This window comes from Halictus rubicundus, unplaced genomic scaffold (genome assembly GCF_050948215.1).
Source record: "Halictus rubicundus isolate RS-2024b unplaced genomic scaffold, iyHalRubi1_principal scaffold0213, whole genome shotgun sequence".
Classification (NCBI taxonomy): domain Eukaryota; kingdom Metazoa; phylum Arthropoda; class Insecta; order Hymenoptera; family Halictidae; genus Halictus; species Halictus rubicundus.
Genome location: NW_027488754.1, coordinates 410,283 through 423,060, shown reverse-complemented (window position 1 = coordinate 423,060; position 12,778 = coordinate 410,283). Strand labels below are relative to the sequence as shown.

At 46.1% G+C, this 12,778-nt stretch overlaps 1 protein-coding gene across 1 annotated transcript in view; it reads left to right on the top strand.

Annotated features, from left to right (window-relative positions):
• Nucleotides 1-2,143: 2,143 nt before the first annotated feature.
• The window catches only part of LOC143364013 (uncharacterized), a 116,285-nt gene continuing 105,650 nt past the window's right edge, over nucleotides 2,144-12,778 (top strand). Inside the window, exon 1 of the mRNA XM_076804534.1 lies at nucleotides 2,144-2,802. Within this exon, the coding sequence (XP_076660649.1) occupies nucleotides 2,144-2,802 (659 nt within the window). The remainder of the gene's footprint in view (nucleotides 2,803-12,778) is intronic.

The window sequence follows — 12,778 nt, the reverse complement described above, 5'->3', positions numbered from 1 at the left end:
TAATATCGTATCCTGTATCCTATCCTGTCCTCTTTCCTATCCTATCATCAATCCTATCCTATCCTCTATCCTATCCAATCCTCTATATTATCCCCTATCCTATCCTATCCTCTGTAATATCGTATCCTCTATCATATCCTATCCTCTTTCCTATAATATCATCTATCCTATCCTATCCTCTATCCTATCCTCTATCCTATCCTATCCTCTATCCTATCATATCCTCTATCCTATCGTATCCTCTATCCTATCCTATCCTCTGTCCTATCCTATCCTCTATCCTATCCTATCCTCTATCCTATCCTATCCTCTATCCTATCGTATCCTCTATCCTATCCAATCCTCTATCGTATCCTATCCTCTATCCTATCCTATCCTCTATCCTATCCTATCCTCTATCCTATCCTATCCTCTATCCTATCCTATCCTCTATCCTATCCTATCCTGTATCCTATCATATCAACTTTCCTATCCTATCCTCTATCCTATCCTATCCTCTATACTATCCAATCCCCTATGTTATCCTCTATCCTATCTTATCCTCTATCCTATCCTATCCTCCATCCTATCCTATCCTCTATCCTATAATATCATCTATCCTATCCTATCCTCTATCCTATCCTATCCTCTATCGTCTCCTATCCTCTATGCTATCCAATCCCCTATGTTATCCTCTATCCTATCCTATCCTCTATAATACCCTATCCTCTATCCTATGCTATCCTCTGTCCTATAATATCCTCTATCCTATCCTATCCTCTATCCTATCCTATCATCTATCCTATCCTATCCTCTATCCTGTCCTATCCTCCATCCTATCCTATCCTCTATCCTATAACATCATCTATCCTATCCTATCCTCTATCCTATCCTATCCTCTATCCTATCCTATCCTCTATCCTATCCAATCCTCTACCGTCTCCTATCCTGTATCCGATCCAATCCCCTATCCTCTATCCTATCCTATTCTCTATCCTATCCTCTACCGTATCCTATCCTCTATCCTATCCTATCCTCTATCTTCTCCTATCCTCTATCCTATCGTATCCTCAACCCTATCCTATCCTCAATTCTATCGTATACTCCATACTATCGTATCCGCTATCCTATCCTATCCTCTATTATATAATATCCACTATCCTATCCTATCCTCTATCCGTATCCAATCCTCTATCCTATCCTATCCTCTATCCTGACCTATCCTCTATCCTATCCTATTCTGTATCCTATACTATCGTCTATCCTATCCTATCCTCTATCCTGTCCTATCCTCTATCCTATCCTATCCTCTATCCTATCCTATCCTATGTAGCGGCTAGCGGGGCGCCGGAAGAGAAATCTTCAGCGCACCAGCGCCAAGAAAGATTTATGGTTTGCACAGCATAAGACGCTATTTGTGAGAAAACGTCTTTAACGTTTTTGGCCACTTAGCGGACAGATGTGTCCTTGTAGTTCCTAGCGACGAACTCAATAGCGCAAGTGGACGCCATAAATTTTGGGTAGTCTAAGGGTCTCCAGCCTAGAGTGTCCCAGCGACGCGTGCCTGGTTTCTATCACCCGGGAAAGCTGGGCCCGTTGACGTAAGCCAGCAGTCACGTACCGCACTTAGCACGGGGCCCGGAAGACACCCCGCTGCATCACCAAAATTAGATTTTTAACAGAACGACACGCTCACCCTTCTCACGCACGAGAGGCGTGGAACGTGGGCGTGTTATGCAAAATGCACGGATTGGTGGAAGTTCCCCGCAAGGACTTCCACCAATCAGCCGACAAGCATTTTTGAAGATATAAGGCAGAGACTACCGACGCGAGTGAGAAGTCACGAAGTCGAGACTCAGCCGCGTATCCGCCGAGTGACTTAGAGTCTAGTCCGGTCGTTGCTAAGTTGCAATACAGTTCAACCGCGAGTCTAAGCGAATCGCCGGTTTTAGTTGAACCACCCCGGACGCTCTCGCGACATCACTCTTTATTGTAAATAAACGACTCAGTCACGTACACCTGATTTGAACACTTGTTCTAAGGCACCCGCCTTATATAACCCTGTTCCTTCATTGGTGACCCCGACGTGATCAGGGTGACTGAGTCGAATCACGCGCATATTTTTTTTTCTCTCTCGAAGTGCGTGTAGTGCAGTGTTATTGAAATGGAGACAACGACACCAGAAGTCAGCAAGGTCGCCATCAAGATCCCACCCTTCTGGCCTGAGCAACCCGAGCTGTGGTTCCGCCAAATCGAAGCACAGTTCGCCCTAAACGGGATTACAGCTGACACGACAAAATTTTATTATATACTGTCGCAGCTCGAACCCAAATACGCGTTGGAGGTGCAGGATATATTTATAAACCCACCGGAGGCCAACAAATACGGGACACTAAGGTCCGAACTACTAAAGAGGCTGTCGGCGACCCAAGGGAAAAGGATTCGACAGCTGCTGGAGCAGGAGGAAATAGGCGACCGAACCCCGTCGCAATTCTTACGCCATATGCGGAACCTCGCAGGTACCACAGTCAGCGACGAGTTCCTGCGGACCCTGTGGTCAGGTAGGCTACCCAACGTGACCAGAGCGATCGTCTCGGCTCAGTCAGACCTGCCATTAAACAAGCTGGCCGAGATAGCCGACCACATCCACGCGGAGGTGCAGCCAACCCAGGTAGCCAGCACGTCGGCCCCAACGCAGTCCGACCGCCTGGCAGAACTCCTGATCGACCGATTGGAGAGACTGGAGCTTCGAGTCGCCGAAACATCCCGACCTTGCAGTCACAAGGGAAGCAGGACGCCCAGACGGAGTCGGTCTTCGTCCAGGTCATCGGGTAAGACGGAGAACGTCTGCTGGTACCACCAGAGGTTTGGGAAGGAGTCCACCAAATGCCGCCAGCCGTGTTCGTATGCGGGAAACGAGTCCCTCCGACACTGACCGCGGCAGCCAGTGACGGAACATCCACCTGCCGCCTCTTCGTCACGGACAAAGTGACGAAGACCGAATACCTCGTCGACACTGGCTCGGACCTTTGCGTGTATCCACGCACACTCGTCAAAGGCCGAGTCAGCAAGACGTCATACGAGATGGTTGCGGCAAACGGATCGACGATCGGCACCTACGGCATCCGCGTGATGGACCTCAACCTGGGACTACGGAGGGCCTTCCAGTGGAGGTTCATCATCGCCGACGTGGGAAAACCCATCATTGGCGCCGACTTCCTCACGCGCTACGGACTACTGGTGGACCTCAGGCGACGACGCCTGATCGACCAGACGACATCGCGGACGACAACGGGACGCACCGTCGTGGGTTTCACGGACTCCATCCGGACCATCGCGGGAAACTCACGCTACCACCAGCTGCTAGCCCAGTTTCCCGACGTGACCCGACCCACAGCGACTCCTAGGCAAGTCAAACACGATGTTGTACATCATATTGTAACGACTCCCGGCACCCCCGCGTATTGTAAGACCCGCCGATTGTCCACCGATATGTACAAGGTCGCTCGCGCAGAGTTCGAGGAACTGTTATCTCGGGGTCACATCCGTCCTTCTAAAAGCCAGTGGGCTTCTGCCCTACACATGGTGCAGAAGAAGGACAACGGATGGCGGCCCTGCGGCGATTACAGGACCTTAAACGCTCGCACGATCCCCGACCGGTATCCCATACCACATATCGAGGACTTCGCGCGAACATTAGCAGGGAAGACAGTGTTTACTACGTTAGACCTGGTCCGCGCGTACCACCAGATACCGGTAAACCCTCGCGATATTCCGAAGACCGCGGTAACGACGCCGTTCGGGTTGTACGAGTACACCGTCATGCCGTTCGGTTTGCGCAACGCGGCGCAGACGTTTCAACGCTTCATCGACACCGTCTTACGCGGTTTCGATTTTTGCTATGCGTATCTAGACGATATTCTAGTAGCGTCAGTCGATGAAGACGAGCATATGGAACATCTGCGTCAACTCCTCGAGCGGCTTAACGAGTACGGTGTCATCGTCAACCCGAGCAAATGCGTATTCGCCGCTACCGAAGTCAAGTTTCTCGGGTATATTGTGAACGGCAACGGCACGAGGCCTCTACCTGAAAAAGTAAAGGCCATAAACGAATTTCCGAAACCAGAGACCGCGAAACAGCTCCGTAGGTTCCTCGGTATGTTAAACTTTTATAGACGGTTCATACCTAACGCCGCGGCTGTACAAACACCGCTTCACCACCTGCTCAGCGGTCGGACGGCGAAAGGCAACGCCCCGATCCAATGGTCAGGTGAAGCGGAAACAGCGTTTCAAGCATCCAAAGATGCACTTGCCAACGCTACGCTACTAACGCATCCATCGAGTCGTTCGCAACTCGCGATTATGGTGGATGCGTCGGATTTCGCGATCGGAGCAACGCTGCAACAGCGACAAGGAAATTCGTGGAGGCCACTAGCCTTCCACACGAAATCCATGTCGCCCGCACAGCGTAACTACAGCGCATACGATCGCGAACTTCTAGCGATATATACAGCGGTTAAGAAATTCCGACATATGGTCGAAGGTCGTTCGTTCACGATATACACCGATCATAAACCTCTGACTTTCGCGTTCAACCAGAGATCCGACAAATGTTCCCCTCGACAGTTTCGGTATCTGGATTACGTAGGCCAGTTCACCACTGACATTCGGCACATCAGCGGCAAAGATAATGAGGTGGCGGACGCACTATCGCGAATCGAATCCATCGCGTCGACTATAGACTACGCGGAATTAGCTCGTTCGCAAGAAAACGACAAAGAAGTCGACAAGTTCTTAACCGCGTCCGACACCTCATTAACGCTCAAGCGCGTCAAATTAATCGACAGCGACGTCGAAGTCTATTGCGACGTGTCAACGAATGTCGCGCGCCCATTCGTAACAGCACCGTTTCGCCGACACGCGTTCTCAGCTGTCCATAACTGCGCTCATCCAGGTATCAAGGCCACCGCGAAACTTTGCAAACAGAGATTTGTTTGGCCGTCGATAGAACGCGACTGTCGCGCTTGGGCTCGCAGTTGTACCGAATGTCAGCGCGCTAAAACGAGTAGACATGTCTTCAGCCCGATATCGGAATTCAAAGCGCCGTCCGCCAGATTCGAGCACATCCATCTCGATTTGGTGGGCCCGCTACCGATATCAGACGGCAAAAGATACTGCCTCACATGCGTCGATCGCTTCACGCGTTGGCCCGAAGCCTTTCCGATCGCCAATATCGAGGCAGAAACGGTAGCGAAAGAGTTTGTCGCCGGATGGGTGGCTAGATTCGGTACCCCCATCCGGATCACAACGGACCAGGGTAGGCAGTTCGAATCGCAGTTGTTCAAACACCTGAGCAATTTATTAGGCGCGAAGCATATTCGAACTGCAGCCTATCATCCGGCGGCAAACGGCATGGTCGAGCGCTTCCATAGACAGCTCAAAGCTGCCATAAAGTGCCACGGCACGCAACGTTGGACCGATGCGTTGCCCGTAGTACTTTTAGGTATTAGGGCAGCGTATCGGGACGACCTGCTGGCATCAACGGCAGAGCTCGTCTATGGCGAGAGCGTTCGGCTACCTGCCGAATTTTTTACCAACACGGCGAGCAACGAAGACCCCGCGAGCATGGTGAGGCAGTTACGCGAACACTTCCGCGACGTTCGCCCGGTGCCGGGATCGCGTCATGGTGGCAACAAAGTGTTTGTCTACAAAGACCTAGCGACCGCCTCCCACGTGTACCTTCGTACCGACGCAACGCGGACCCCATTGCAAAACGCGTACGAAGGACCTTTCCCAGTTATTTCGCGTAACGGGAAGAATTTCAAGATTCGAGTGCGCGGAAAAGACACAACGGTAACCATTGACCGCCTTAAACCCGCGTACACGGTAAACGGTGACGAGACCGTACGATACAAAGACTCGCAACCGACGACCGAGCCGACCCCCGCGCAGGTACCTGTCCACACGCGCTCAGGTAGACGCGTTAGATTTCCTGACTACCTGCAGGTCGGAACGTGAGACAACCTTGCCACGTTGTATATATATTGTACATTTTGTAAATAGCCAGCTACAATAAGAATAGGTATAGATTACCCGGTAATTAGGATTAAGTTAGGATAGCGTTAGCACTGGTAAGGGGGTGATGTAGCGGCTAGCGGGGCGCCGGAAGAGAAATCTTCAGCGCACCAGCGCCAAGAAAGATTTATGGTTTGCACAGCATAAGACGCTATTTGTGAGAAAACGTCTTTAACGTTTTTGGCCACTTAGCGGACAGATGTGTCCTTGTAGTTCCTAGCGACGAACTCAATAGCGCAAGTGGACGCCATAAATTTTGGGTAGTCTAAGGGTCTCCAGCCTAGAGTGTCCCAGCGACGCGTGCCTGGTTTCTATCACCCGGGAAAGCTGGGCCCGTTGACGTAAGCCAGCAGTCACGTACCGCACTTAGCACGGGGCCCGGAAGACACCCCGCTGCATCACCAAAATTAGATTTTTAACAGAACGACACGCTCACCCTTCTCACGCACGAGAGGCGTGGAACGTGGGCGTGTTATGCAAAATGCACGGATTGGTGGAAGTTCCCCGCAAGGACTTCCACCAATCAGCCGACAAGCATTTTTGAAGATATAAGGCAGAGACTACCGACGCGAGTGAGAAGTCACGAAGTCGAGACTCAGCCGCGTATCCGCCGAGTGACTTAGAGTCTAGTCCGGTCGTTGCTAAGTTGCAATACAGTTCAACCGCGAGTCTAAGCGAATCGCCGGTTTTAGTTGAACCACCCCGGACGCTCTCGCGACATCACTCTTTATTGTAAATAAACGACTCAGTCACGTACACCTGATTTGAACACTTGTTCTAAGGCACCCGCCTTATATAACCCTGTTCCTTCACCTATATCCTATCCTATCCTCTATCCTATCCTATCCTCTATCCTATCCTATCCTCTATCCTATCCTATCCTCTATCCTATCCTATCCTCTATCCTTTCCTATCCTCTATCCTATCGCATCCTCTATCCTATCCAATCTCATATCCTATCCTATCCTCTGTCATATCCTATCCTCTATCGTATCCTATCTTCTATCCTATCCAATCCTCTATCCTATCCTCCATCCTAGCCTATCCTCTATCCTATCCTATCCTCTATCCTATCCTATCCTATATCCTATTCTATCCTCTATCCTATCCTATCCTATATCCTATCCTATCCTCTATCCTATCCTATCCTATCCTCTATCCTATCCTATCCTCTATCCTATCCTATCCTCTATCGTATCCTATCCTCTATAATATCGTATCCTCTATAATATCGTATCCTGTATCCTATCCTGTAATCTTTCCTATCCTATCCTCTATGGTCTCCTCTCCTCTATCCTATCCAATCGCCTATGTTATCCTCTATCCTATCTTATCCTCTATCCTATCCTAACCTCCATCCTATCCTATCCTCTATCCTATCCTATCCTCCATCCTATCCTATCCTCTATCCTATCCTATCCTCTATCCTATCCTATCCTCTATCGTCTCCTATCCTCTATGCTATCCAATCCCCTATGTTATCCTCTATCCTATCCTATCCTCTATAATATCCTATCCTCTATCCTATCCTATCCTCTGTCCTATAATATCCTCTATCCTATCCTATCCTCTATCCTATCCTATCATCTATCCTATCCTATCCTCTATCCTGTCCTATCCTCCATCCTATCCTATCCTCTATCCTATAACATCATCTATCCTATCCTATCCTCTATCCTATCCTATCCTCTATCCTATCCAATCCTCTACCGTCTCCTATCCTGTATCCGATCCAATCCCCTATCCTCTATCCTATCCTATTCTCTATCCTATCCTCTACCGTATCCTATCCTCTATCCTATCCTATCCTCTATCTTCTCCTATCCTCTATCCTATCGTATCCTCAACCCTATCCTATCCTCAATTCTATCGTATACTCCATACTATCGTATCCGCTATCCTATCCTATCCTCTATTATATAATATCCTCTATCCTATCCTATCCTCTATCCTATCCTATCCTCTATCCTATCATATCCTCTATCCTATCCTATCCTCTATCCTAACCTATCCTGTATCCTATCATATCAACTTTCCTATCCTATCCTCTATCCTATCCTATCCTCTATACTATCCAATCCCCTATGTTATCCTCTATCCTATCTTATCCTCTATCCTATTCTATCCTCCATCCTATCCTATCCTCTATCCTATCCTATCCTCTATCCTATGGTATCCTCTATCCTATCCAATCCTCTATCCTAACTTATCCTCTATCCTATCCTATCCTCTATCCTATCCTATCCTATATCCTATCCTATCCTCTATCGTATCCTATCCTCTATCCTATCCTATCCTCTATCCTATCCTATCCTCTATCCTATCCTATCCTCTATCGTCTCCTATCCTCTATGCTATCCAATCCCCTATGTTATCCTCTATCCTATCCTATCCTCTATAATATCCTATCCTCTATCCTATCCTATCCTCTGTCCTATAATATCCTCTATCCTATCCTATCCTCTATCCTATCCTATCATCTATCCTATCCTATCCTCTATCCTGTCCTATCCTCCATCCTATCCTATCCTCTATCCTATAACATCATCTATCCTATCCTATCCTCTATCCTATCCTATCCTCTATCCTATCCAATCCTCTACCGTCTCCTATCCTGTATCCGATCCAATCCCCTATCCTCTATCCTATCCTATTCTCTATCCTATCCTCTACCGTATCCTATCCTCTATCCTATCCTATCCTCTATCTTCTCCTATCCTCTATCCTATCGTATCCTCAACCCTATCCTATCCTCAATTCTACCGTATAATCCATACTATCGTATCCGCTATCCTATCCTATCCTCTATTATATAATATCCTCTATCCTATCCTATCCTCTATCCTATCCTATCCTCTATCCTATCATATCCTCTATCCTATCCTATCCTCTATCCTATCCTATCCTGTATCCTATCATATCAACTTTCCTATCCTATCCTCTATCCTATCCTATCCTCTATACTATCCAATCCCCTATGTTATCCTCTATCCTATCTTATCCTCTATCCTATTCTATCCTCCATCCTATCCTATCCTCTATCCTATCCTATCCTCTATCCTATGGTATCCTCTATCCTATCCAATCCTCTATCCTATCCTATCCTCTATCCTATCCTATCCTCTATCCTAGCCTATCCTATATCCTATCCTATCCTCTATCGTATCCTATCCTCTATCCTATCCTATCCTCTATCCTATCCTATCCTCTATCCTATCCTATCCTCTATCCTATCCTATCCTCTATCGTCTCCTATCCTCTATGCTATCCAATCCCCTATGTTATCCTCTATCCTATCCTATCCTCTATAATACCCTATCCTCTATCCTATGCTATCCTCTGTCCTATAATATCCTCTATCCTATCCTATCCTCTATCCTATCCTATCATCTATCCTATCCTATCCTCTATCCTGTCCTATCCTCCATCCTATCCTATCCTCTATCCTATAACATCATCTATCCTATCCTATCCTCTATCCTATCCTATCCTCTATCCTATCCTATCCTCTATCCTATCCTATCCTCTATCCTATCCTATCCTCTATCCTATCCAATCCTCTACCGTCTCCTATCCTGTATCCGATCCAATCCCCTATCCTCTATCCTATCCTATTCTCTATCCTATCCTCTACCGTATCCTATCCTCTATCCTATCCTATCCTCTATCTTCTCCTATCCTCTATCCTATCGTATCCTCAACCCTATCCTATCCTCAATTCTATCGTATACTCCATACTATCGTATCCGCTATCCTATCCTATCCTCTATTATATAATATCCACTATCCTATCCTATCCTCTATCCGTATCCAATCCTCTATCCTATCCTATCCTCTATCCTGACCTATCCTCTATCCTATCCTATTCTGTATCCTATACTATCGTCTATCCTATCCTATCCTCTATCCTGTCCTATCCTCTATCCTATCCTATCCTCTATCCTATCCTATCCTATATCCTATCCTATCCTCTATCCTATCCTATCCTCTATCCTATCCTATCCTCTATCCTATCCTATCCTCTATCCTATCCTATCCTCTATCCTTTCCTATCCTCTATCCTATCGCATCCTCTATCCTATCCAATCTCATATCCTATCCTATCCTCTGTCATATCCTATCCTCTATCGTATCCTATCTTCTATCCTATCCAATCCTCTATCCTATCCTCCATCCTAGCCTATCCTCTATCCTATCCTATCCTCTATCCTATCCTATCCTATATCCTATTCTATCCTCTATCCTATCCTATCCTATATCCTATCCTATCCTCTATCCTATCCTATCCTATCCTCTATCCTATCCTATCCTCTATCCTATCCTATCCTATATCCTATTCTATCCTCTATCCTATCCTATCCTATATCCTATCCTATCCTCTATCCTATCCTATCCTATCCTCTATCCTATCCTATCCTCTATCCTATCCTATCCTCTATCGTATCCTATCCTCTATAATATCGTATCCTCTATAATATCGTATCCTGTATCCTATCCTGTAATCTTTCCTATCCTATCCTCTATGGTCTCCTCTCCTCTATCCTATCCAATCGCCTATGTTATCCTCTATCCTATCTTATCCTCTATCCTATCCTAACCTCCATCCTATCCTATCCTCTATCCTATCCTATCCTCCATCCTATCCTATCCTCTATCCTATCCTATCCTCTATCCTATCCTATCCTCTATCGTCTCCTATCCTCTATGCTATCCAATCCCCTATGTTATCCTCTATCCTATCCTATCCTCTATAATATCCTATCCTCTATCCTATCCTATCCTCTGTCCTATAATATCCTCTATCCTATCCTATCCTCTATCCTATCCTATCATCTATCCTATCCTATCCTCTATCCTGTCCTATCCTCCATCCTATCCTATCCTCTATCCTATAACATCATCTATCCTATCCTATCCTCTATCCTATCCTATCCTCTATCCTATCCAATCCTCTACCGTCTCCTATCCTGTATCCGATCCAATCCCCTATCCTCTATCCTATCCTATTCTCTATCCTATCCTCTACCGTATCCTATCCTCTATCCTATCCTATCCTCTATCTTCTCCTATCCTCTATCCTATCGTATCCTCAACCCTATCCTATCCTCAATTCTATCGTATACTCCATACTATCGTATCCGCTATCCTATCCTATCCTCTATTATATAATATCCTCTATCCTATCCTATCCTCTATCCTATCCTATCCTCTATCCTATCATATCCTCTATCCTATCCTATCCTCTATCCTATCCTATCCTGTATCCTATCATATCAACTTTCCTATCCTATCCTCTATCCTATCCTATCCTCTATACTATCCAATCCCCTATGTTATCCTCTATCCTATCTTATCCTCTATCCTATTCTATCCTCCATCCTATCCTATCCTCTATCCTATCCTATCCTCTATCCTATGGTATCCTCTATCCTATCCAATCCTCTATCCTATCCTATCCTCTATCCTATCCTATCCTCTATCCTATCCTATCCTATATCCTATCCTATCCTCTATCGTATCCTATCCTCTATCCTATCCTATCCTCTATCCTATCCTATCCTCTATCCTATCCTATCCTCTATCGTCTCCTATCCTCTATGCTATCCAATCCCCTATGTTATCCTCTATCCTATCCTATCCTCTATAATATCCTATCCTCTATCCTATCCTATCCTCTGTCCTATAATATCCTCTATCCTATCCTATCCTCTATCCTATCCTATCCTCTATCCTATCCAATCCTCTATCGTATCCTATCCTCTATCCTATCCTATCCTCTATCCTATCCTATTCTCTATCCTATCCAATCCCCTATGTTATCGTCTATCCTATCCTCTATAATATCGTATCCTCTATCATATCATATCCTCTTTCCTATAATATCGTCTATCCTATCCAATTCCCTATCCTATCCTATCCTCTATCCTATTCTATCATCTATCCTATCCTATCCTCTATCCTATCCAATCCTCTACCGTCTCCTATCCTGTATCCGATCCAATCCCCTATCCTCTATCCTATCCTATTCTCTATCCTATCCTCTATCGTATCGTATCCTCTATCCTATCCTATCCTCTATCCTATCCTATCCTCTATCCTATCCTGTCCTCTTTCCTATCCTATCCTCAACCGTATCCTATCCTCAATTCTATCCTATACTCCATCCTAACCTATCCGCTATCCTATCCTATCCTCTATCCTATAATATCCTCTATCCTATCCAATCCTCTATCCTATCCTCTATCCTATCCTCTATCCTATCCTGCTCTATCCTATCCTATCCTCTATCCTATCCTATCCTCTATCCTATCTTATCCTCTATCCTATCCTATCCTCTATCCTATCCAATCCTCTACCGTCTCCTATCCTGTATCCGATCCAATCCCCTATCCTCTATCCTATCCTATTCTCTATCCTATCCTCTATCGTATCCTATACTCTATCCTATCCTACCCTCTATCTTCTCCTATCCTCTATCCTATCCTGTCCTCTTTCCTATCCTATCCTCAACCCTATCCTATCCTCAATTCTATCCTATACTCCATCCTATCCTATCCGCTATCCTATCCTATCCTCTATCCTATAATATCCTCTATCCTATCCAATCCTCTATCCTATCCTCTATCCTATCCTCTATCCTATCCTGCTCTATCCTATCTTATCCTCTATCCTATCCTATCCTCTATCCTATCCTATCCTCTATAATATCGTATCCAGTATCCTA